At 40.3% G+C, this 27,727-nt stretch overlaps 1 protein-coding gene across 2 annotated transcripts; it reads left to right on the top strand.

Annotated features, from left to right (window-relative positions):
* Positions 1 to 109: 109 nt before the first annotated feature.
* Positions 110 to 27,493, top strand: dpf2l (D4, zinc and double PHD fingers family 2, like). Of its 2 annotated transcripts, none has more exons than XM_061786943.1 (11): positions 110 to 188; positions 3,093 to 3,253; positions 6,321 to 6,428; positions 6,546 to 6,739; positions 7,766 to 7,858; positions 11,279 to 11,363; positions 11,782 to 11,916; positions 19,582 to 19,713; positions 19,827 to 19,939; positions 21,629 to 21,710; positions 26,130 to 27,493. In XM_061786943.1, the coding sequence occupies exons 1-11, from the start codon at positions 157 to 159 to the stop codon at positions 26,213 to 26,215; spliced, it is 1,221 nt and encodes a 406-aa protein (XP_061642927.1). In that variant the 5' UTR covers positions 110 to 156; the 3' UTR covers positions 26,216 to 27,493. The 2 variants fall into 2 exon arrangements, with proteins under 2 accessions (XP_061642927.1, XP_061642926.1); XM_061786942.1 differs by having other exon boundaries at positions 6,543 to 6,739.
* The last annotated feature ends 234 nt before the right edge of the window (positions 27,494 to 27,727 follow it).

Below are 27,727 nucleotides of genomic sequence, written 5' to 3'. Positions count from 1 at the left end.
GGACAGTACACTGTACGACGTTGCTATGAATTCATGTTTGTTAAAAAAAAAAAAAAAAATCCCCCCCAAAATAAAACAAATGTTGTCTGCCGCAGTGGGTTTGCGTCGTTTACTACAGCGCGCTTGCGCAGTTTCACTCCACACAACTGCACAAACATGGCGGCGGCCGTCGACAGTGTTGTGAAAGTGTAAGTTTGCCTTTTCATTTCTTTTAAGAGGAAAAACACAGGCCGTGCCGAGGTTACTATATATACTGGAAAAATAATGAGTTTGCTACAAACTTTTGGAAACTGCAGACAGCGTACACACGTTTTCCAAGAGAAAATAGGTCCCAAGAGAATAACGTTATCTTGTGTTGCTAAGGGTTAGCCTGTTAGCCGTGGGCAAAGAACGAAGTACGGCGACTGAGGAGCTGTAATTTACACACTACACACAGCGCTCACTTGGGTTTGGGTTTTAAATCTGCTTTATCGCCTGTCTAGGTACTTGCTGGCCGTTGATAAACGTGTCTGTTGGCGGTTGCTTTGTTGTGAGGAGATGCGTGCTAACAATCAACCTTTTGTTCTGGTGTCTCTACACTGGTGATTCAATTCAACCGATTTGGATTGCGTGCGTTTCCCTTAACAAAGTACTGCTCGGTTTGAAAAGGGCATATGTTTATCACCTTGTCTGTAATTTACAGTGGTGTGAACAAGCCCTAGATAACACTGAGAGCTGTTTCCAACATTTTGGTTACCCAGTTTAGATGTACGGAAAATGGATGGATATATGATTTATTTGATTGTGACATAAATGTGTTTTCTCCAGGGATTCCGGCTTCCTCGCCAAAAAAAAACCAATTGCAAATAATCTGCAATTTTTAGACGCCCCCTGCTGCTGGGATTCAGCATTAAAACAAATCGTCCGTCACGTCGGTATGACGTAGCCTGTGCCGAGTCCAACTGTCCCCGTCTCCCCCTCTCCCAACCCCTCGCCGGTGAATATACACCAGCGCAGTGCTGTTACAACCTAGGTTGCTGTTAATGTAGCGGCACATTTCCGGGTTCCCCCTAAACCGTTCAAATAATGTACATTTATAAAGTAAACATGTTATTGTGTTTTACAACAATACTTATCTGTATTTATGATGTACCTGTGGATAAAAAAGTGAAGCCTGTTGCCAAAATGTACATGGGCAGTATACGTACGGACGTTTGTGCCTCTCACCAGCTGTTCAAATAAGCGAGCATCTTTTAAAATACTGTATTGCTCCCGCGTTCTGATTTTATAGCAACCCACTTCTTGCAACTATTGATCTATTTTTTTGATGGTTTAATAAATGTCCGATGGGTCAAACGTGCAGTGGGGGTGGTGGAAGTAGCTTCGCGTACATGGAAGATGTTTTTTGCCTGTCATCCTGCTGCTCTTCCTCTTTTTCCATCTCGATCATGCTTTTCGTGTCACGTCTCCGGATCTCAGCTGTATGTCACCGGCGATCGGTGTCCGTAGGGAGATTAAGGAAGTCGTGGTAGCCGGCAGGGAGAACCTCTCCACGTCATGACAGGTGGTAAAGCGGCAGCAGTGTTACAGTGCTTAAAGTTAAATCAAATGGATAAAAGTAAACCACATTGCTGGGTCACTCGCAAGTTAACTAACTTAACACACCCACGTTAAAATGAATGAGATGATGTTGATTAACCAAAGCAATAAAAACAGAGCAGTAAGGACAAAAATAGTGCTCGGTCATGACGACACACACAGCTGCTGGCAGGCAACGGCAAGAGGTAGCTGTTCGTTTGCGGCATTTTTTTATATTGTTTGTTTATACAGTACTTATTGTATGAGTATTTTTTTGCTACAGAAACGCAAAATAATATATTTTTTAAGCATTTTACAACTGCACTCCACCCTTTGCTCTGCAAAAGGCCTCCTTTCCGTGCCATCATTTTAAAAACGTTTAAGCGAGTTTAAAAAAAAAAAAAGATCACCGATCATGAGATGGAGCAGTGTGTCTATTTAAATGACTTGTTCATTCACTGTATATACTTGTGTACTGTATCTTCAAAAGTATTCTCTAGTCAGGTCAAACCAACATTACATGACAGAAATAATGGGTGCTAACTCACTGTAATTAAATTACTTTATTGTAATTAAATTACTCCACACACACCAAAACTTAAGAGCATGATTCGACAGAACGCTAGCATGTTTACGTACAACCGTTAGTGCTAGCACTAGGTTGCTCTGCTACATAACGTTTTGTTGGCTGTTTGCGAGCCGTATCTTATTAAAAGTACGTGAACGTACCGAAAGCAATCCTTAAAAGAACGCCCTCTATCTGGCAACACCCACACGTTTTCCCCCATTTTGTTCTTATAATACACACAGCGCGAGCCATTGTTGTTGTCGTCGCCATGGTAACGAGTGTATCCGATTGCGTTTGAGTTGACAAGATAAAGCCCCGTGATCGTAAAAGTCGGGATGCAGTGGTATCGGAATACAAGATTTTATTGGAGTCATCTGACATAGTGCAATCGTGAAAGACCAAATGTGTCTTGTAGTCTGATCCAGGCATTACGTGTTGTCTGTCTCAGACGTATGTGTGTCCCACATGTTTTTAAAAAAAATAACTTTGTCAGATGTTTACAGTACTATGTCAAAAGACACACAACAAGGCTAAAAATAAACTAGATTTTCGATTAAAATATACTGTGCACGATTGCGACGTGGAGTAAATGTCTTTTGCGGAGGGTCATTGATCAGGTCGGCGAAATACGACATTAAAGCCGATGAGCCGATCAGCATAAAATGCTAATTATCGGCCAATACTGATTAAGCCAATCAGATCGGTGTAAATTCTAGTTTTAATTGAAGAGTCTAAATTGTCTTTAGGTGTGAATCGTTGTTTGTCTATATGTGCCCTGCGTTTGGCTGGCGACCAGTTCAGGGTGTACCCAGCCTCTTGCCTAAAGTATGCTGGAATTGGCTCCAGCTCACCCAAGACCTGAAAAAGGAGAAGCACTATAAAAATGGATGGTTTAAATTAATGCTTATGTCTAGCCATGATTGCTGTATTGTGAATTTTCTTTTTTTTGTGACGGCCCATATTCCAGACTGGGGGAGCAGTATTACCGAGATGCCATGGAGCAGTGTCACAGCTATAATGCCAGATTGTGTGCTGAGCGCAGCATCCTCATGCCCTTCCTGGACTCGCAGACCGGTGTGGCTCAATCTAACTGCTACATCTGGATGGAGAAGAGACACCGGAGCACAGGTAGGTATAGCAAATAAATCATAAACCTTTGTGTAGCACTTTGCACTGAACTCATTTGTTTCTTTGGCCGGCGTCATATCCTCATTTGTCAATATCTCAATAAATTAGAATAGTGTCAAAAGCTTAATTTTGTTAGGTAGTTCAATTCAAAAAGTGAAACTCGTAGAGATGCACAACACTGAGTGACATATTTCATGATGATTTTACATATATATGTATAATATAGATGATTATAGCTTACAGCGTTGCGCTGAGGCGGCTGGTCATTGATTTTGGCGGGGTTGGGGCGCGCTTTCGTTCACCACCGTTGGGCGTGGGGGCGTGTCTTCTTGCCCCTTCTTCGTTGGTTTTCGCCGCTTCTTCTTTGGGGTGGGTGGGCTGTGGGAGTCTGTGCTGGGGCTGTTTGGGTTTTGGTGGCTCCGGGGGGCCGGGGCGTTGGTCCGGTTTCCGGTCGGTTCTCGATTCTCGCCCAACCCTACTCACGACGGGCGCTGAACTTGGGCTCGTTTTGGCGCGGTATGACCGTTTATTTATTATTTTATTTTTTTTTGCTAGTAAATCATTTCCAAAATAGTGTGAATAATCATAAATAATACTTTTTTATGACGGTTGTACACTTATGCAATCGGTTTAAATGTATGTCAATCATATGGTTGTGGTAATACTTGAAATTAAGTGGTTTTCCTAGAGGAAGAGGGTTAGGAGCCCTCACTATAAGAACTGGCCTCTTTGAGTTGAACAAAAGGCCAAATAAAAGTAAAGCCTTTTTTTGTTGTATTTTTTTAAATGTGGTTGACCTGTTTTGTCTGTTAGTGCTTTTTGCTGACAAAGGTCTTGTTCACAGTAAAATATTTTGCAAATATATCTCGAGTCACTGTCACTCTTCATGCAAAACTATGGTATGCCATGATCATGCTGTACCTCCTCAAAAAATGGTGCAACCAAATCATGTGCTTTTTCACTTGCTCGCACCAGTGCTACTAGGCAAAAGTTAGTGAACACTGTCACTGCATAAAACAGTGATGGGAAACTAATGTAGAATTATGCATACTAATGTAAAAAATACAACCAGTTTTTGTCAATGTTTATTATAAAAATATGCCTATATTTGCTCTACATTGTGGTACAAAAAATATTAAATACGAAAACAAATGAGTATTTACAAAAGCACTTTTAATACATTAAGCTTTTAACTTTTTTGTACAAAACTTTAAAGTGGAACAACACTGAGTCACTCCAAAGCACACCACAAAATACAACCTAACACTATGTAAAACAAAAAGAAGACAAAATCAACATCCAGATAACTTGTTTTGCCGGTTTCTTATCTGCCCTGTTTTGGAGAAGATTCTCTCAGACGGCACTGAGGTTACCACAATGCAGTCTCCAGTGTCAACAGCAACAGTTGCATTAGACATACTGGCCTGCGTGCACTGTTTGTTTGTGGAGCCAGTTCAATGAGGGATTTTTTTTTCTTGCTGAATCTACACAATAGAAATGAAAATATATCCAGATTTTACTCCTTTTCCTGCTTTCACTTGTTTTCATAACAACAGTATTCCTCACCAGCGTTAGTGTTGTCTCTTCTTGCTTGTCTCCCTCCTTCCTCCCTCTGTACCTTTAAGGCTTTTGCACACGGCACTTGGCAAAGCGTCTGACGCCCTCGACTTTCCCATTCAGTTTGTGTGTGCTGAGGGGGCGTCAACGCGTTTTGACGTGACATCAAGCGCCACCCACGTCAATGGAGAGGACGCCTGACGCACAGCGTTGTGTGTCATCGGATAGAAAAAAAATATTTTCAAATCTTTTCAAAGAGCTCCTCCAATGGGAGAGAGGCTGGTGGAGTGATTTCTGAGTGCTGTTTTGGCAATTGTACTATAAACGGCAAGGGCAAACGGAGGAAGGCATAATAATTGCGGCGTCCCGAACTTGGGGCCAATAGAAAAATGATACACAGAGACATCTCTGCGGGAGGCTTTCAAACTCCCTTTCAAAGCTCCCTGCTCAACCTGACATACGCCTCGAAGTGCGCTTCCTGTAACTAGAAAGCTCACAAACATGTTTAAACTCGGAGTTGCTGCCATTAAATTAGTATGGGATATTCCCATTTCTGTTTTTATTATTTATTTATCTTTTTTTTGCTGCTGGGCCCAGTGCAGTGACCAATCACGTGTGAGGAAGAAAGGGGGGGAACAAAAAAGCGACTCCCAATTAGGACCCGGCTACTCTCGTTCACTTGAAAGAGCCAGATTCCAGGAGCTGTTTTGTTCGCGACCGACATCACTAATAAAACTAGATAGAGTGCTAGATAGAATATAACTTGTTTTTCACATATTAGGAAGAATACATGACCGTGAGTATTGTTATATTACCTGTCTGTACGTGTTACTATAACATTTGTGTGGGAATATTCTTTATTTGAACATAAATCACTCCTGTGACTTCTAATGATAATTTATGGTAGCCCTTCAAAAAGGATTTACATTGTGTGTTAGCATTAAGCAGGCGATTTTCCCGTATGAAGCTAAAACGAAGTATGTGTTTTATTTAAATATACATTGTGTGTGATTCTTTTTGTTGTTTAGTTTTAGTGTAAACTTCAACTCGAGTGTCAATAAACAATTTACAGCGTGCTCAGGGAGGGCAGAATAACAAGTCACATGCTTTCTACTGCAAGCAACACAGGTGCATCCAGGTTGCTTTCACAATGCAGGAACTTGCATACACACCGCGCCGTGCGGCACATTAATCCTTTTTCTTCAAATCTAATGTTAAAATCACAATTAGATTTCGATTAATGGCCCATCCCTTCTCTCCAGCGATGACAAATCTGTTATTTTTTGCAAATGATTTTTTTCCAATCCCTAATTGTTTTTGGGGTTATGTTCAAAAAGCTTTTATCCTTGCTGCATCCTGCAGCTCTTAGTCTTTAAAGTCCACCATAACGTCAGCTTTACAGATGCCAAATGTACTCCCCAGAAGCGGATATACTGTACATCCTGGGTAATTAGTAACACAGCTCTCAGATGTCATATGTAAACTTTTAGTTCTTCAATATGTTGATCAGGTGTTGCTCCAGGTCAACTGTATACCTACCCAGCTCGTCGCTGGAGAAAGAAACGGCGCTCTCATCCCCCAGAGGACCCCCGATTGGCCTTCCCCCCTCTCAAAGCAGGTATTAGCACTCAAGAAATGGGGTCACCCTCCACAGAAACACAAAAAATCTTTAATAAACAGCGGTGTTGTTGTCATGACGTATTCTGACTCACCTGTTCCCATGTGTGTGTAGCAGATTTGGAGTTGGGCCTGAAGCGTGATTCCTTGGGAGTAGTGGATGGGAGCAGTTTGGAGGCTCTGTTGAAGGGCGAGCCCCTTGACAGGAAGAGTGCTGTGGCAGACGTGCGTGGTCCTGAGGACGATCCAGCCACCGTAGACCCCCCCGCTAGCTCTACAACGACTCACACGTCCTCTGGACGTGTCCGCAAGGTTTGGCTTTAGTTTATGGTGTTTGTTCGAAATATAGGCTGACATTTTGCAAATTCCTACCTGGTCCCGCTGAGTGTGAGTGAATTTCATCATCAATCATGGGATCGGGCAGCAGGTCATCGGGAGAGGGCGGGAGCGGAACCTAAGAAGACAAAGTCACCGGGAATGGGCGGGAGTGGAAAGCATGATGGGAGTGAAACCATGATGCAGTTATTTTATTTTAAATGAAATAAATATTTGAACATTTCCCCTCAGCATGGAGCTACACATTGCTAAACTAGGTTACTAATACGGCTTTTGTTAATAAACCGTTTTCTTAATCATTCTGGTAATTCAAAGTATGTATTATTGTGACTAAGGCAGACATGGACTGCATATTTTATACCGAGAAAGAAAAACGGAGCAGCATTTAATGGGAGTTAAAAAAAAGGGGGGGGGGGAATTTGTAAAGTTTTGGGTCAGGATTGGGATCAATATCTGTGGCAGTTGGATTTTTTTCAAAAATTTGGCATTGGGTGGGCTATTTTTCAAAGATTTGGGATTGGGTGGGCTATTTTTCAAAATTTTGGGATTGGGCGGCATTTAATTTTTTTTTTTTAAACTCTGCTTAGGGAGGGCGTGGGAGTGATACCGTTGGGAGGGGGGGTAGGGAGCGGAATTTTATTTCTTAAACACTCACTTGGGCTTGGGATCAACCTCTGTGGGACTGGAAGGGAGCGGGAGTCAACATCCACTCCCATGTCAGCCTTTAGTTCGAAACACTCCCATAATGAGACTTCCTAAATTGTTTACATTTTTGGTCATCCTGTTGGTACCAGATGGTATGTTAAAATAGGTTGTCGGTTTTAATATTAAAACAGATGGATATGCATTAAAACAATGTGAATATTCGTATGTAAATTGCTGGGCGAGCGAGAAAATTTGATCCACCAGCTTCTTGGAAAAGGGAGTTTAAACATTGTGACCTTCTTACAGCAGAGAGTTCTTGGAAAAGGGAGTTTAAACATTGTGACCTTCTTACTGCAGAGAGTTCTTGACCACGATGACTATTTGGATGACTTAGACGATGAAGACTTTGAGGATGAGACCCCCAAGAGGAAAGGCAAGAGCAAATCCAAGGTGAGGGCTAACACTTTAAAGCTGGTGAGCTTTTAAGGCAAGGCAAAGCTTTTTATACGACCATTAAAGGTGGAGTTTTCAAACTGCTAAGCAAGGGGGGACCTAGTTATCCATCCATCCATCCATCCATCCATCCATTCATTTTCTACACCGCTTATCCTCACTAGGGTCGCAGGTATGCTGGAGCCTATCCCGGCAGGAGGCGGGGTACACCCGGAACTGGTTGCAGCCAATCGCAGGGCACATGTGAACAAACAACCATTCGAACTCACATTCATACCTACGGACAATTTAGAGTCTTCAATTAACCTACCATCATTTTGCGATGTGGGAGGTAACCGGAGAACATGCGAACTCCACACAGGCGAGGCCGGATTTTAACCCAGATCCTCAGAACTGTGAGGTGGATGTGCTAACCAGTCGTCCACCGTACCGCCACCCAAAGTTCATTTTTTATTTATTTAAACTGAACAAATTCTTAAATAAGCGGGGATTAGCCACCAATAAGTGTTTTTGGCGTTGGGTCGCCCCAAGAAAAGAAAAATATTTGTATTTGTTTTTGGGGGAAATTAAAAAAAAAGAAAAAGGAAAAATTTGAAAAACATTCTGCAAAGAGGTGACTCCGTGGGTGCTCTGTCATATATAGTGGTCCCCCCCACCATATATGACAGTGTTTTTTTTCTTGAAAACTGCACACTGCGCACATAGCAAATCCATAGAGCTTTGCAGAGGGATATAGTTAACAATTAAATAGATTAAATGAAAAGAGATTAAGCAAGATAAAATTCCAACATCGCGCTGGGAACCAATCACGCGCCTTGTATGAGTGCCCGTACGGTACAGGCATGTACAAAGCCTGAGTCAACTCATCTCTTTGTTTGGCATGCAGGGAAACCTTCTCTCGCGCGCATCAACATGAAAACGCGTCTTTCCGCAACATGGCTGTATTTTTATTTTTTAGGACTTTTAGGATTAGGTTTTTCTTAATGTGACCATGTTAATTTTTTTAATTTAGCATTCCTTCAACCAGGATAAAAATATGAGTAGACTTGTAAATGAGAAAATGCAAGGGAATTATTTCAGTGAAGAATTTTTAGGGTCATGATGCATAATGGGTCGAAAGTATTTTTTATTCATTTTTTTGGTCAGCAATTGTCAGAATAAGTAGTTAAATGTTCTCGTCATAAATATAGCTGTAACGATACGCCAAGGTCATGATTTGATTTCTGACCGACGGTTCGATGCACGATTTGATTTTTTGAAGGTGGGGGGGTTAAAAAAAAACCTTATGATAGCAAAAACTGGACTATTTAGAACAATTATACATGATTGTCGGGGAAAAAAAAGTAACAGTATAGCGGTAACAGACTTTGGTCTGCTGTAAAAAAGAAATTATCATGTAAGACTAATCTTTCTTATAACAAAATAGCTACTGTTTAAAAAATACTCAGAACTAAACTATACTCGAGTTTAGGAAACAAACTTGCTTTCTGTTCCATAAACTGCAACAATGTAAACATTGAAATAACAGACTTTCTGTTTCTAACCAGAAACACACACCACGCCCAGCGCTCTATGTACAGCCAGGTTAACTGTATTTTATTTATTTATTTTACCTAAAACATGAACATTTTAGTCTGATTTCATGCCAGACATTCAGGGGTGGAAATGACTGGATCTGCAGTTCCTGCTGTGCACGCCTTGGCCTCTTAGGGGCCGTGTGGTGCAATGGATGAATGGAGCTACATGTTTGCAGTAAGCTAAAAAAAAAAAAAAAAAAAAGAGTAGAAAAAGCACGTTACGATAAAACTTGAATTAAACTCGTTTTTCACAGATTAGGAAGAATATATGCATGTTAGTATTGTTATGTTACCTGTCTGCATGTGTTAGTATGGTGTTTTTCTGTGAATATTTGTTGTTTAAAGGTAAGTCTTTCCCGTTATCCATCCATCCATTTTCTGAGCCGGTTCTCCTCACTAGGGTCGCGGGCGTGCTGGAGCCTATCCCAGCTGTCATCGGGCAGGAGGCGGGGTACACCCTGAACTGGTTGCCAGGCAATTGCAGGGCACATAGAAACAAACAACCATTCGCACTCACAGTCATGCCTACGGGCAATTTTAGAGTCTCCAATTAATGCATGTTTTTGGGATGTGGGAGGAAACCGGAGTGCCCGGAGAAAACCCACGCAGGCACGGGGAGAACATGCAAACTCCACACAGGCGGGGCCGGGGATTGAACCCGGGTCCTCAGAACTGTGAGGCTGACACTCTAACCAGTTGGCCACCGTGCCGCCTCTTTCCCGTTATTGCATACTAATTTTTCCTTTGACTGTGTTAGCATTAAGATCGTGATATCTAAAACAATGTCTTATATTTAAATATACAATGTGCGTAATTAATTTTGTTGCATGTTTAGTTTTACAGTAAACTACAACGGAGGTGTCATTAATAAAAAAGCACGCTCAGGGAGAGCAGAATAACTTGAGTCACAGGCTTTCTGCAAACAACTTAGGGTGAGCGGTGACAGTCATGTAGCTTTGTGTGGCACGGAACCTTCATCCATCTGCTATAATTGAGACTGATTCAGCCTTAACTTTAGGCGTGTTTCTCCCTCTCTACCGCTCTCCTCATGTATTTGAACTAACAGTATTAGCCTAGCCAGTGGCCACAGGTTTGATCAATTCGCTCACCGGAAAAGTAGTCATGCGCTCGAGGAGGCTTGATAAAGAAATGTATCTTCAATCTAGGCTTAGGGTTTATTACATGAATTTACATAATAATAATTTTTTATTATTGTTATATTTGTTGAAAGTGCATGTCGCGGTTCGGCCATTTCAAAGACTACGGGTTCGTGTATGGGAAAACCGCAATTTTTGGTTTCGGTACAAAATCGTTACATACATGCGTACGGACGGACGGACATATCCATCCATCCATTTTCTGAGCCGCTTCTCCTCAGGCGTGGCATGCTGGAGCCTATCCGAGCTATCATCGGGCAGGGGGCGGGGTACACCCTGAACTGGTTGCTAGCCAATCGCAGGGCACATACAAACAAACCACCATTCGCACTTACATTCACACCTACGGGCAATTTAGAGTTGTCAATTAACCTATCATGCATGTTTTTGGGATGTGGGAGGAAACCGGAGTGCCCGGAGAAAACCCACGCAGGCACGGGGAAAACATATATACACATATATATATACATATAGAAGGAATTGAATTGACCTTGCCGTTCCAATACTTTTTAAGGGGACTGCATTTAATAGTTTCCTTTTCTATCCTCCACTGCCAGAATATCATTTTGAAATAATAAAAATACTAATTTGCAGTTCAGGTGTTGTATTAAAGTGATAATTTTGGTATTGAGTATACACTAATTTGCAGGATGTGATGTAAATGTCCTCACTGGGTCCATTAGGGTCGCAGTGACAAGAATGGCAAGAAGAAAAGTGAGGCTGCAGCCGCGGCTCTGGAGGAGAGAGACAAGCCCTACGCCTGCGACAGTGAGTCGAAGCTTTCTTTTGTCTTTCTCGCCTGCGCATGTGTCTTGCATGTTGGCAAGGGAGCTTTCTGCTCTTCCTCCTTAAAGATGACAACAAGCCTTCTGCTGTGCATGATGTGATCCAAAAGACTCCTTCTGGAACTTGAGTTGACGTTTAAGAGGTGCTTTGTTTGGAAGTTTTTTTTCCCTCCTTCCTTCTTGAGATGGTGCTTTAAAAAAAACTGTATAAGTGTTAGCTGCTCTTCCAGTTCTTCCCTTCCCTGTATGTGCTTGCTACTGGCCGGTCATTTTGGCAAAATACATGTGATGAAGAAGAATGCTTGCTTTGTGTGGGGCAATGGGGGCGGGAGACAGACAGACGGACGGTAATTCAACCATCACTATAACCCCTTTGTATTACGTGTGTGTGTGTTTATTAGTTTGTGGGAAGCGCTACAAGAACCGCCCGGGCCTGAGCTACCACTATACACACTCTCACCTGGCGGAGGAGGAGGGCGAGGACCGCGAGGAGTTTGAGGCACCACCCACTCCTCGCCAGCCTGAGGAGCAGAAGAGTGAGTCACTCTCAAATACTGAGAGAGAGAGAGAGAGAGAGCGAGAGAGAGAGAGAGAGAGAGAGAGAGAGAGAGAGAGAGTGAGAGAAAGAGGGGCACGTGGGGTTGCATGCTATGTAGCATGTGTGTGTTTGGAATACGAAAATCACTTCATTTTTTTCTCTCTTCCGCCCCCTTTTTTATTGTTCAATCTCACAATTTGGAAAAGACATAACCAGTGTTCCTGATAAAAACGATCTTAAACTGATAGACTTTCTTGAATATTCATCTTTTTTGTTTACACACACAAATCCATCGTATTTTTATATTTTTTAATGAACATGAATCTCCATTTGTGAATACTTGTCACAGATTCAGTTCACATCATCAGCTAGTTCACACATTCATTATCGGGGGCCAAAATTAACTTTTTGACCCACCGGCAAAGTTGGCCAGTAGATGGAAAAAATTCACCGGCCAAGCATATTTTTTATTGGCCAAAATATTGAATCCTTTTACATAAAGTTGCACAATATAGTGAAAAAATATCCTCATCGCGATAATGGCACAAGCTATGAGTATATGTGTGCAGCCCTAATTTTACACATTTCTATAATACGTACTATGTTGGATGCAAACAGAGAAGTCACAACAACATTAAACAACAGCAAGAAGAACAAAAGTTTTTATTTAAAGTCTATTTAGTTCTAGTTATTTAAAGTCATAAAGTCTGGTGTGCCTTTTACTAACATAGATGTTGTGCCACAGCATTACAGCCTCCGTGGGATCATACTCCCTGGCACGTGTGCTTCTGTTTATCATCACTAAACATTTCAACATTTTATTCACTCCTTTTGTTAACAACACTCCTCAAAGTCAAGAACTAAAACAAAAAACCCAACATGATAATAGCATACTTACTCAGCAAATAAAATACATATAGAAAATATAAGAACACTTTTCACTCAACAGTCCAGTGGATGTAGAAAAATTAACACTAGTTTGGAGGTACAAGATACAAAATAAAGTGCCCCCTCGAGGATAATGAAGATACATTGAACTGTAAACATTACAGGGATCTCGTTTTATGTGCTTACTGCGTCTGAGATGCTAAAAAATTAGGAGCATGAATAGGTTTGGGCAACGAGAACCACGGCAAGAACCGAGGACAACGTCAGACTTCTACATGACGTGTAGAAGTCTGACGTGCTCCCTCCCACTCCGAGCCTCAGCCTACACCGCGCTGAACTTCAGTCAAATCAAATTGGGTGAGTGAAACAATAAAATATGTCTATGCCAAGATTGAAGCAGCTAACAAGTTAAACGATGGGTTGCACTGATGGTCTTTAGCGTTTATTTTAGTCTTCAAACCAACATAAGAGCCAATGACAGAAATAAAATCCTTAACATTGAGCTAAAACTTAACCAAAGGTCAGACTAGCAACTTGACATCACTAATGAATTGGGACAAAATTTACATAAACTTTGTCTCACAGTACCACAAACACTAACCTTGTGCCGCATCGGTGGGTAGGTACAGTGGGGCAAAAAAGTATTTAGTCAGCCACCGATTGTGCAAGTTCTCCCACTTAAAAAGATGAGAGAGGTCTGTAATTTTCATCATAGGTATACATCACCTATGAGAGACAAAATGAGGGGAAAAAAATCCCAAAAAATCACATTATGCAAATTATGGTGGAAAATAAGTATTTGGTCAATAAGAAAAGTTCATCTCAATACTTTGTTACATACCCTTTGTTGGCAATGACAGAGGTCAAACGTTTTCTGTAACTCTTCACAAGGTTTTCACACACTGTTGCTGGTATTTTGGCCCATTCCTCCATGCAGATCTCCTCAAGAACAGTGATGATTTGGGGCTGTCGCTGGGCAACACAGACGTTCAACTCCCTCCAAAGATTTTCTATGGGGTTGAGTTCTGAAGACTGGCTAGTCCACTCCAGGACCTTGAAATGCTTCTTACGAAGTCACTCCTTCATTGCCCCGGCGGTGTGTTTGGGATCATTGTTATGCTGAAAGACCCAGCCACGTTTCATCTTCAATGCCCTTGCTGATGGAATGAGGTTTTCACTCAAACTCTCACGAAACATGGCCCCATTATTTCTTTCCTTTACACAGATTAGTCGTCCTGGTCCCTTTGCAGAAAAAAAGCCCCAACGCATGATGTTTTCACCCCCATGCTTCACAGTACGTACGGTGTTCTTTGGATGCAACTTGGCATTCTTTCTCCTCCAAACACAACAAGTTGAGTTTTTACCAAAAAGTTCTATTTTGGTTTTATCTGACCATACGACCCCTCCTGGAAGCCGTCACCTTATTGTGGGTTGTGTGTCCCCCAATGATCCTCGGAGCTAAGTTGTCTGGGGCTTCACACCCTTGGTAGGGTCACCCATGGCAAACAGGTCCTAGGTGAGGGACCAGACAAAGCATGTCTTCCATTTTCTAATAATAGCTCCCACAGTTTATTTCTTCACACCAAGGTGATTACCTATTGCAGATTCAGTCTTCCCAGCCTGGTGCAGGTCTACAATTTTGTTTCTGGTGTCCTTTGACAGCTCTTTGGTCTTGGCCATAGTGGAGTTTGGAGTGTGACTGTGAGGTTGTGGACAGGTGTCTTTTATACTGATGAGTTCAAACAGGTGGCATTAATACAGGTAACGAGTGGAGAGCAGAGGAGCCTCTTAGAGAAGAGGTTAACAGGTCTGTGAGAGCTGTGCTTGTTTGTAGGTGTCCAAATATTTATTTCCCACCATAATTTGCTAATAAATTATTTAAAAGTCAGATGTGATTTTCTGGATTTTTTCTTCTTTTCATTTTGTCTCTCACAGGTGAGTTATACTAAATACTTTTTTGCCCCACTGTAAAGGAATCAACATTTTAGAGCATTTGGTTCCATTCACTACCCTTTTTCTCGCAGTCTAGGTTAACTTTCGTTTTCAAGTCACCAGTGTCATGCGAAATTACTTTTAGTGCCAAAATTGTGAGTTCCGGTGCATACCCTTCAAAATAAAAGGCTACAAGCTTAAAACAGGAATGCAAGTTAAAACTTGCACATATAAACCATTTGACGTGATAAGTCGAAAATAACTAGTTTAAGAATGCTATACTTTACTTTTAATGGTGGCACGGTGGACGACTGGTTAGAGCGTCAGGCTCACAGTTCTGAGGACCCGGGTTCAATCCCCGGCCCCGCCTGTGTGGAGTTTGGATGTTCTCCCCGTGCCTGCGTGGGTTTTCTCCGGGCTCTCCAGTTTCCTCCCACATCCCAAAAACATGCATTAATTGGAGACTCTAAATTGCCTGTAGGTGTGAATGTGAGTGCGACTGGTTGTTTGTTTGTATGTGCCCTGCGATTGGCTGGCAACCAGTTCAGGGTGTACCCCGCCTCCTGCCCGATGACAGCTGGGATAGGCTCCAGCACGCCCGCGACCCTAGTGAGGAGAAGCGCTCAGAAAATGGATGGATGGATGGATGAATGAATAAAACATTAATGAATATTAAGTCAATTAGTTCCACACACATTGCCTTTTAGTTCATAGGTTTGTTATTGTCATTGGTTATAGAGAACCCTGAGTCAAATGTTCATTTTAGTCTATGCTGCGAGCTGCTAAGAAAATGAATGTTCATAATTTGGACACCCTTTATTTAAATAATGCAAACTTTTTTGACCCAGCCACCTAAAAGAATGGGAAGCGAGAATCGTTTGGAACTGGAATCGGGACCGGAATCGCTCAAATTCAAACAAACTCATATTGAATTTGTATCTACGTATAAACATGTGGTTTGACCCACTGTGTGTGTGTGTGTGTGAAGAGCTTCCACATGAGCATGCAGATGAGCTTCCCTGAGATGGTTTCTGACAGTTTGTGCAGAAATCTTTTGGTTATGCAAACCGATTGTTTCAGCAGCTGTCCAGGTGGCTGGTCTCAGACAATCTTGGAGGTGAACGTGCTGAATGTGGAGGTCTTGGGCTGGGGTGGTTACACGTGGTCTGCGGTTGTGAGGCCGGCTGGATGTACTGCCAAATTGTTTGAAACGCTTTTGGAGACGGCTTATGGCAGAGAAATGAACATTGAATTTACGGGCAACAGTTCTGGTAGACATTCCTGCAGTCAACATGCCAATTGCATGCTCCCTCAGAACTTGCAACATCTGTGGCATTGTGCTGTGTGATTAAAAACTGCACATTTCAGAGTGGCCTTTTATTGTGGCCATCCTATGGCACACCTGTTCAATAATCATGCTGTCTAATCAGCATCTTGATATGCCACACCTGTGAGGTGGGATGAATTAGCTCGACAAAGGAGAAATGCTCACTAACACAGATTTAGACAGATTTGTGAATATTTGAGGGAAATGGCCTTTTGTGTATGTAGAAAACGTTTCAGATATTGGAGTCCTGCTCACAAAAAATGGGACCAAAAACAAAAATGCTGCGTTTATATTTTTGTTCAGTATAAAAATAGACTTAAAAAAAAAGTGATATTAAAATGTATGGCATCTGATTTATAAACAATGACAAAATCCAAGTGGTTTTGAGGACGTACATGGTGTTTTTTTTTTTTTTTTTTTTTTTTTTTAATCCATTCAAATTTGGCTTCAAGACATTTTTGGGGCCTTTTTAGTGGGTTAATGACTCTATACCTACAGCGTCTGAAATAAGTATTTCACACTTCAACATTTTTCTCATTAAATATATTTCCAAAGGTGCTATTGACATGAAAATTTCACCAGATGATGGGACAACCCAAGTAATGCATACATACAAAGAAAGTAGAACAAATAAGATCAGAAACTTAATTGTGTGTAATAATGTGAGATGACACCGGGAAAAAGTATTGAACACGCCACTGGATACTGGGAGGTAATTGAGATCCTGTAGATTCTAAACTTTTCCACCAAGCCGTTAAGGTGGATGCGATTATTGGGTTCTTGAAGCATTTATGGGGTTTAAGACTTGTGGCAATAAATGGGATTTTGTTGTTGTTGCAGTCTATTTGTTCCAATTCTAGCCAACAATGATGCTTCTCATTGTGAGGATGAGGTATTGTAATTGGTTCGCTAAGTAATAGTGTTTAAAGTTGGGAGCATTTAGGCCTCCCTCCTGTTTACTTTTCTGAAGTGTGGATAAACTAATTCTATTTTTCTTAATTTTTGAATAATAATGTATTACAGCAGAATCTGATATTTGAAACCATTTAAATGTGGTCTTAAATGGAATCATTGAGAATAATTTATTTGAGGTAAGGTTTTCATTTTTATTGTGGCTATTCTTCCCAGTAGTGATACATGCAAGTTTTCCAGCAATTTAAATCATCTGAGATTTTTTTTCCAGAAGTGGTGTGTAATTTAGATGGGTTAACTCTGTGAGTTTTGGCGAAATATTAATACCTAAATATTTGTTTCCTATAACCTGGGATTTGATCTGCAGGATTCCATGAGTTTGCTGTTATTGGGAATATTGTTGATTTTGTCCAGTTCATAGAGTAATCTGATATTTGTGAAAATGTTTTAATGAGATTGAAGACTTTGGTTCCTGTAAATAAAAAATATCATCAGCATACAGATTGATTTTGTGTTCTGTCACTAGCGAGCAGATACCTTTTTAATATTAGCATTCTGACGTATAGCGGCAGCAAGAGGTTCGATGAATATTGCAAATAGCATTGGTGAGAGTGGACATCTTTATCTGGTTCCTCTTTGTAAAGTAAAACTTTGTGATTTAATCCTATTTGTGGAGACTATCTCTTTTGGCGAGTTGCATAATGTTGCTATCCAATGTATAAATGAGTCTCCAAAGCCAAATTTGCGAAGTACTGCAAACAGGAAAGCCCAGTTAACTTCATCGAAAGCTTTCTCTGCGTCAAGTGACATGATGATTGCATTTAGATTTTTACGCTGTGACATGCTTATTAAATATAACAGACGTCTGACATTATTTGTGGAACTTCTACCTTTAATGAAGCCTGTCTGGTCATAGTGGATTATCGACGGGAGTACCTTTTCAAGTCTCGCTGCGAGGGCTTTCGAGATAATCTTATCTACATTAATCAGTGATAAGGGCCGATAAGTAGCCGGGAAAGTGGGGTCTTTACCTGGCTTTAATAATAATTTAATTGAACCTGTGTTCATATGGCTACTTATTTTACCTTTATCGTTCATCTCCTTGACTGTTCTGAAAAATAGAGGCTCTAGTATTGGCCAGAAATGTTTAATGAATTCAGTGGAGATTCTGTCCGGGCCAGGCGCTCATCCCGATTGCATATTTTTTAATGCATTATGTAATTCTGTGATGGTTAAAGGAACATCAAGGCTGTCTTTAATTTGTGTATTTAATTGAGGAATTTTTAGATCCTTAATAACAGTTTGAATTTCTTTTTGGTCTGGGTTGTTCAAAGATGCGTATAAGCTGATATAATAATTGTAAAATATTTATTTTTCGCGGTGACTGTGTACAGTTGCCGTTGAATCTTGAATGTCAGTAATTAATGACTTGTCTTTATTGCGCTGAAGTCTATTCACAAGAAATTTTCCTGATTTATTATTGTACTCAAAGTTAGTGTATCTTAACTGTTGTCTGTTCTTTTTGATAACGTCTAATTGATGTTTTGCCTTTTGAAGTTGGTTTCTAAGCGTATTTGTCGGATTAATTGCAGATTCTTCTGTGAGATGTTTAATTTTTTCCTCGATTCCATTTTCAAATTTTTTTTCTTGTTTTTTCTTGTACGAAGAGTATGATGACAAAAATCTACCTTTACCAAAATAATGCTGTAAAATACTTACTAATTTAACACTGCTTATTATTGGGGTCTCTGCATGCTCGTGCACATATAGTGTTACGAACAACGCGGAACAATTATCGGTTCACCAATTACACCGACACACACATCAGAGGTAGGCTACCAAAATGGAGGAAGTTGACACAGCGTTTCTAGGACTGATGGGAGGCAAATTTCATTTATTAAAAAAAAAAAACTACCTGATGGTACCCTTAAGTGTGGGTTTGTGCAAAGCGTGCAAACATGAGTTTTCGTAGCACCAAAGCAAAACACTTTAACCCTCCGATATGTCATCCAGCTTTTCAACTGCCACACAGAAACTATTTTAAATTCTATACTGTTCGAAAACAACTGTCTAAAATTGCTAAAACTTTATTTGGTTTATTTTGGCCACTGATATTTTCTATTAGTTTTTCTCCTGTTTTGTATTGAAATGCAATTAAATGTATTTTTACAGAGTTAACAATATTCCTGTCTGTGTTAACTATTTGATTCAGTCATCCACTACATTCATTTAAATTAAACTATGTTGCTTTTTAGGACAAATATTGTTATACGATTAAAATGAAATTAATCTGGGTTAATTAATGGCAAAGCCACCCCTAATAAAAAGTTATTAAAGCATTATAAACTATTTTCAGTAGGATGCAGTACAGTTCTACACCACTGCAAACATCAGGCACAATAATAAACGTGAATAAAACATTTTTTTTCATTAAATACAAAGTGAGTATTAGCCAAGGCAAAATTGTTCTTCTCTTGGATCCCATTAGGTGTTCCTAATGAAGTGTTCAGTAACAAGAAGTTGAACCATTAGTGGGTCCCGTTTGAAATGTTCCTTTAAAAAAGTTTAAAACATTCTTTTTCTGTATCTGTTCTCCATGTGTAGCAACTAAAAAGGGTCCAAATGGTCTGGCGCTGCCGAACGATTATTGCGACTTCTGTCTGGGAGACTCCACCTTGAACCAGAAGACTGGCCAATCAGAAGAGCTTGTGTCCTGCTCAGACTGTGGACGTTCAGGTATGGCTGTCTTTTTTTTGCCCTCTACTTTGTTTTTTATTGTGCTTATGAAGTCGAAGCAGATTGACGGTCATGTCTGGTTTCATGGTTGTCTGGTCCATTGCTCCCTGCAGGCCACCCGACATGTCTGCAGTTCACGCCCGTTATGATGGCCGCCGTGAAGACCTACCGCTGGCAGTGCATCGAGTGCAAGTGCTGCAATGTTTGTGGCACTTCGGAAAATGATGTGAGCATGAGCAAGATATTTTCTAACCAAACAGCAACTCTGCTTTCTTTCTTTTTTCTTTTCTTTCTTTTCTTTCTTTTCTTTCTTCCTTTCTATTTTTCCTTGACCCAACATAACAACACTGTCCAATGAAAAGCATGTACAGTTGGAAACTGGGGTCAAACACAATTACAGTTAGAAATGGGTGGAAAAAATCCAGTTAACTTCCAAAAAGTTTATCTTTCAATGGGAAGTTAAGATGGGGAATTTTGCAAGTATTGTATTAGAAATTGGAAACATTCCATGGAAATTGATATGAAATGGCATTCAAGCATAAACATAAAGATTTTGTTTTGTCATAAGCAGACATCCATTCAAAATAGAGACAAAGAATATAAAACGTGTACACACTCCTGTTCAAATGCCAGTTTTTGTGATGTAAAGAAAATCAGACCAAGATACATTTCTAAACTTTTTTTTTCACTTTTTTCCACTTTTTTAATGAGACCTGTACAACTCAATTTAAAATCGCACTGAAATGTTTAATCACATTGCGTATACAGTGGACCTCCTGCTATTCACGGTGGATAGGGACCAAGCCTGACTGCGAATAGCGAATTTCCGCAGATAAAGGTCCCCATAAAAGTCATGTAATCTGTGATAATGTGATAGTTATTACCTATATTAATAGTTTAGACCACAAATACTGTAATTTCTCGTGTATATTGCGCCTCCCCCCCCCAAAAAAAATTGTCAATAGTGCGCATTATACATGGGTATAGGGGGAAATGAAAAAAAACCAAAAACTTTCACATTTTATAAATGTATGCCGCCATCTAGAGGTTATGAAAAAACTGTACATGTTCATTCCAATATTCCACCGCCACCTAGAGGTTATGAAAAAGCTGTACACTTTCATTCTGGTATGCCATCGCCACCTAGGGGTTATGAAAAAGGTGTAGCCTACACTTTCATTGCAATATGTACAGTTGTCCTCATAAGTTACCATACACAGGCAGAATTTGTGAAATATATATATATATATATATTTTTTTTTAAACACGACTGGATAACAACCATCATTAATTTCTTTATGGTTATGTTTTGTTCAGTGATAATGCTTTTCTGAAATGCTTGAGTTTAATTTGAATCCCATTAAAATAAAATTAAATGTTTCGCCTGGTCTTTCATGTTTTCTTTAAAGAATTGTACACATTTTACAAATTCTCCTTGGGTAATCAAACATATAAGCACAACTGTGTGTCTTCTCATTTGCGATTTGGGCTTCTAAACTGATTATAATTGGAATGGAAGGCTCCGTGTAAACCAGGCTAGTCTTGCAGCTCTTTATACTTTATTTCAGACCCGGGAGGGGGATCCATATCACAGAGTAAAGAAAAACTATTTCATAGAGAAACAAGAGAGGAAATTTTAACAACAACAATAATGATTTAAAAGCAAAGAAAAATCTAATTGAAAACAATAAAGGTGGGCCTTATTTTTCATGATTTCAGACATGAAACAATCGTTTGTTGTGATAGTTTTGGGGATATTTGGAAACCCTGAAGTAATGAATAGTGAGCCCCTTTGATGTAATTTAGAAACTTTGTTTTATCAAAAGTGGCTGTTGTTCTCTGATAATTCAGCAGTTCAGCATCAGTTTCAGCCCAGGTATTTATTTTTTTATTCATTCATTTATTTTATATGCAGGACCAGCTGCTGTTCTGTGACGACTGTGACCGAGGCTACCACATGTACTGCCTTAGTCCGCCCATGACCGAACCACCCGAGGGTAAGACGTCACGGAACTCCAACTTAAAAATTTAATGTTTGATGATAAGCGATTGCAGTCGTCATACATTACATCACATCAGTGATTCCTTACTGCTGTGAGATCTTATCAGGTGTGCACTGGGAATTTATCCACCCATCAATTTTCTTCCACTTATCCGGGGTCGTCTGAAATGATTTTATATTGAAGTAAATAGCAATAATCTGTGAATAATTGACACTCCCCCCGCTCCCCCTCTCAGTAAAGCACTTAAAATGGAGAGGACTATAAAAAAGGGGTTGTATGGTCTCTTCTGTAGTGTGTTGCCAAATGGGAGCAGAAAGGTACCGAGCGATGTGCTCAAGTTAAAGAACACGCAATTATGATCCAACATCAGTGTATGTAGTATTTACATGATTCAAATTTCATCTGAGGCTCATCAATCGTAATCACTAGAATATTAGCCTAAAAATGCTAGCACAAACTAATGTGACATCACACAAAGGCAAATGAATAAGCGCACTAGCACTCTACACAAGTGGTATAGTTATTAAGCTCACATTTTTGAATTCATACACAATAACATGATAGGAAATACAGGCAATTTCTAATGACAATGTAGACTACACGGGCTATTAGTAGCGCCATTTGGAAGAGAAGCAAAAACAAACATTCACTTTTACTTTGGCTGTTACCTCGCATGTGGTGCATTCCAGGACCAGCAATACAACAGGACAAATTAAAAATAAAAAAAAAACACCAATGACTTAAGCCTAGCAAGAACAATGACACCTAGATGGCGCTAAAGTAATACTTTTAGAATAATGTTATTTATAGAGCACCTTTAAAAAAATAAAAAATAAATTAAAATAAATAAATAAATTAAAATACAAGGGCTTTGACAGACCAAGTAGAACACAAAACAAACAAAAACAAGAACGTTGTAATCATATAAAAATAACAAAAATGAGGAGAGAAGTCCCCGGCAGTGCAGGAACCCAACAAGCCCAACTGAGAGTAAGAGGGTTGATGTGGAACCATTAAAATAGGTAAATACATTTTAAAGCATACAAAGTCTAAAAAATAAAATAAGGTCCATTAAAATAGTAATAATCATGCAAAATGAGTAATTAATTAAATATAGATAGATAGATAAAAACAGGGTTGATGTCATCACATAAGAATTAGTCTTAAAAGGTGCGCTTTAGAAGTGATTTAAAAGATACCATTGATTTTGCGCGCCTCAAATCCTCAGGTCGGTCGTTCCAAAGTCGAAGTGCCCTGATGAAACCGCTCGATCACCGTTAGTTTTAAGCCTCGACTTTGGAACAAGGCCCATCCATGCTTTAAATGTAATCAGTAAAATCGTAAAATCAATTCTGAAACAGACTGCAAGCCAATGTAGAGTTGCTAAAACTGAAGCGGTGTCGTGTCGCCTATTCGATTCCCGCGAGAAGCTTAACTGCTGCATTCTGAACCAGCTTGAGGCAAGAGAGTGATTTTTGACTCATGCAGGAGAAGAGTGACTTGCAGTAATCTAACCGAGAGAAAATTAGGGTGTGAATCAGATGTTCAAGGTCAGGTTTAGTAAGTATTGATTTTATCCTGGCTATGGTGCGTGGTTAAAAGAAACATGACTGGATGACTTTATTGATACGGACTGTGAAGGTTAAATCTGATTTAAAAAAAAAAAAAAAAAAAAAAAAAAAAAAAAATAAAAAAAAGAAAATGACTCCCAAGTTTCTGGCTGTCTAAGCGATGACAGAGAAGGAACCAAGGCTAGATTTGATGATGTCAATGGTACTTTCCAAGATTTAGTGTGTTCCATATTTGGAGCTATTAAATTGGAGAAGGTTCTGCGCCATCCAGCAGCAGATGTTTAAAAGGCATTCATTAACAGCAGCTAGGCTTCTAGGGTCCTCTGGTCTCAGGCAAAGGTAAATCTGTGTCGTCTGCATTGCAGTGAAAGGATACATTATGGCGCTCAATTATTTGGCCAAGGGCCAGCATATACAGTGGGGCGCAAAAATATTTAGTCAGCTACCAATTGTGCAAGTTCTCCCACTTAAAAAGATGAGAGAGGCCTGTAATTTTCATCATAGGTATACCTCACCTATGAGAGACAAAATGAGGGGAAAATAAATTCAGAAAATCACATTGTCTGACTTTTTAAAGAATTTATTAGCAAATTATGATGGAAAATAAGTATTTGGTCAATAAGAAAAGTTCATCTCAATACTTTGTTACATACCCTTTGTTGGCAATGACAGAGGTCAAACGTTTTCTGCAACTCTTCACAAGGTTTTCACACACTGTTGCTGGTATATTGGCCCATTACTCCATGCAGATCTCCTCGAGAGCAGTGAGGTTTTGGGGCTGTTGCTGAGCAACACGGACTGTCAACTCCCTCCAAAGATTTTCTCTGGCTTTGAGATCTGGAGACTGGCTAGGCCACTCCAGGACCTTGAAATGCTTCTTATGAAGCCACTCCTTCATTGCCCGGGTGGTGTGTTTGGGATAATTGTCATGCTGAAAGACCCAGCCACGTTTCATCTTCAATGCCCATGCTGATGGAAGGAGGTTTTCAGTCAAAATCTCACGATACATGTCCTCATTCATCATTTCCTTTCCACGGATCAGTCGTCCTGTTCCCTTTGCAGAAAAACAGCCCCAAAGCATGATGTTTTCACCCCCCAAATGCTTCACTGTAGGTATGGTGTTGAGTTTGGTGTTTTTTACCCGAAACTGACTCACCTTCATCTGACCATATGCCATTCGCCCAATTCTCTTCTGGATCATCCAAATGCTCTCTAGCAAACTTCAGACAGGCCTGGACATGTACTGTCTTAAGCAGGGGGACATGTCTGGCGCTGCAGGATTTGAGTCACTGGCGGCGTAGTGTGTTACTGATGGTAGCCTTTGTTACGTTGGTCCCTGCTCTCTGCAGGTTATTCGCTAGCCCCCCATGTGCTTCTGGGATTTTTGCTCACCGTTCTTGTGGTCATTTTGACCCCACGGTGGGAGATCTTGCGTGGAGCCCCAGATCGAGGGAGATTATCAGTAGTCTTGTTTGTCTTCTATTTTCTAATAATTGGTCCCACAGTTGATTTCTTCACACGAAGCTGCTTACCTATTGCAGATTCAGTCTTCCCAACCTGATGCAGCTCTACAATTTTGTTTCTGGTGTCCTTTGACAGCTCTTTGGTCCTGGCCATTGTGGAGTTTGGAATGTGACTGTTTGAGGTTGTGGACAGGTGTCTTTTATACTGATAACCAGTTCAAACAGGTCCATTAATACAGTTAACAAGTGGAGGACAGAGGAACCTCTTAGAGAAGAAGTTACAGGTCTGTGAGAGCCAGAAATCTTGCTTGTTTGTAGGTTACCGAATACTTATTTTCTACCATAATTTGCTAATCAATTATTTAAAAATCAGACAATGTGATTTTCTGGATTTTAATTTCTCATTTTGTTTCTCACAGGTGAGGTACACCTATGATGAAAATTACAGGCCTCTCTGCACTGTTGGTGGCTGACTAAATACTTTTTTGCCCCACTCTAGATAGAATAAAATCTGGCCTAAAACCGAACCTTGCGGTACATCACAGGCAAGGGAAGAGGTAGCTGAGCAGTAGTTGTGTATGTTGACAGCAAATGTTCACTCTAAAAGATAGGAATAAAACCAATTTAGTGCTGGGTCCCTGATCCTCAACCAGTGTCTCGACCGACCGATTAAAATAGCGTGGTCAACTGTGTCGAAAAGCTGCACTGAGATCCAACAGAATACGTATTGTCATTAGTAACTCTGAGGAGGGCCGTCTAAGTGTAATGGCCAGCTCTGAAACTAGATTGAAATTTATCAGAGGTTGTTCAAAGGCCAAATTGAAACGCTGTGTCGAAACCACATTTTCCAAAACTTAAGACAAAAATTGAACTTTTGAAATTGGTCTAAAATTATTAAAATCAGAAGAATCAACGTTAGGATTGTTTATAAGGGGTCACACAGTCTATGTTGCCCAGCGACAGCCCCACAGTGGTGTGACCCCTTTAAAGTCACTTTTAGGGGTGTCAGTGTGTTTAAAAGCAGAGGCGACTACACGCTCAGCCAGAGAACTAATAACAATCTATAAAATGGTAGGAAATCTAGGCTGCATATAGTTGGTTTCATTTGAAACGGTTCTGATAAGAAGGGACACTGGCTCAAAACTGTTCAAATGACTTTTATTGCATATGTGAGTTTTTCAGCGACAAAGGGAAAATAGGTTCCCCTGCAAATAATTTACTTTTGTTCATCTTTGCTAGCAACGTATAGTGACGCGGAAAACAATTAAATGCTCTTCGACGAGAAGGCCCTGAGATTTTTCTAAAGTAAAAATATGTGCTGCGGCTCAATAAAGGTTGGCAAACACTGCATTCCATTTTTGTGTTGTTTTTTTTTGCAGGGAGCTGGAGCTGCCACCTGTGCCTGGCTCTACTCAAAGATAAAGCCTCCATCTACCAGCAGAACCAGAGCTCCTCCTCCGAGTGACAAGGCACCAGTTAGTTCGTCTCACTCCCTCTGTCACATGGCAACACGTCAGAAAGCCTCTCAGTTTTCCAATTCTGTCCAAATGTAGCTCAGTCACCTCACGGGTCAGCAGCAGAAATCTTCTTACGTCTACACAGGAGAGGAAGGAGGGGGCACGTCGTCTCCAAAACAGACCTCAGATCAGTTAAATTGTGGCTCAAACTGAAGCGGCAACCTGTCAGCCTAGCTGTCTTAACACAAACATGTACACACCTGTCCTGGACTGCTGCTACACGTACGTGAGAGAGCGTGTGAGGCGAGGGGGGGGGGCGGGAGGGAGGAGAGGGGGGGGGGGAGAGAGAGAGAGAGAGAGAAACCATAGCAACAGCTGTCTCCATGGGAGTAAACGGAGTAGCTGCATCGTTGTGGTGTTTTTTTTTTTGTTTTTCTCTGCCAAATGATCTATTTTTACTTACAGGATGCGGAGGGGGAAAAACATGTCACAAACAGTATGTTACTGGAGAATTCTTCTTCTTCTTATTATTGTTCTGGTTACTAGTGGACTTTGGTAGTGGCATTTGTGTGTGTACTTTGTCTGATCTTTTGGTGCATTTTTAAATTGAGAGGGTTTTCATCATCAAGAAAAGTGATTTTTAACATAAACCACGAAAACTATGAGCTGTTTAGAAGCATCCACACAGCTCATGTTGCTCAGTAGATCAGAAACCTCCACCAAGCACTATGAAAGTATGTAAAGTAGATTGGGCTCAAAATAAGAGACATTACATTATAGCTTACTATCATTTTTCTATTAGTATTTATCAACCAAAGGGTGGTCATAGTCTTATGTTTAAGTCTGATAAGGCCGCTTATCACTTTTCCATATCATAGCATGATGTTAATTCACTATAAATCTTGTTGCCACATTCATTTCAAAGATGTAGAGACCACTCACAGTGACATTGACAGCAGCAACCCAGTGAACGAACTCGCCCAATTTTTTATATTCTATACTATTCATCGGTATTAAGATAATTTTCTAATAGTTTTGTAACGTGTGTGGTGAACATTTCCACGTAATACAGCTTCTTAAACATTCTGTGTACTGTGTTGCCATGTTTGTATTTTTGTTATGACTGTGACATTTGAATTCAATCGACTTCAGGTGTCAGGCATCTGTTCTTTGTAAAATGATTTCCTTTGTTGTACTAGTTTTTCCTCTTCGTTTTTTTTTTAAACATTTCTTCGGTGACAGTGCTGACCAGCCTGACTGAAATAAAAATCTCTTTTAATTTGAAATGAGGTATATTTCCATGACTTTCACTCAGCTAATAGTGTCTGCCTATATTCTACACATTTTAGTACTGTATTATTAATCCATAAAACGGCACCATTCTATTTAAGAGCAATGTCTCGTATCTCAAGACTCCCGGTTGGTTTTGATTTGGAGAGCCCAGTTCTTCCTGTGGACCGTAGACCTCTCCTTGGTTAGTTGGCTGAGTCAGCTACAGCGAAGAGCCTCACCCCTCAAAG

Source organism: Phyllopteryx taeniolatus, chromosome 10, assembly GCF_024500385.1.
Source record: "Phyllopteryx taeniolatus isolate TA_2022b chromosome 10, UOR_Ptae_1.2, whole genome shotgun sequence".
Taxonomy (NCBI): domain Eukaryota; kingdom Metazoa; phylum Chordata; class Actinopteri; order Syngnathiformes; family Syngnathidae; genus Phyllopteryx; species Phyllopteryx taeniolatus.
This window is presented reverse-complemented; position numbering and strand designations above follow the sequence as displayed.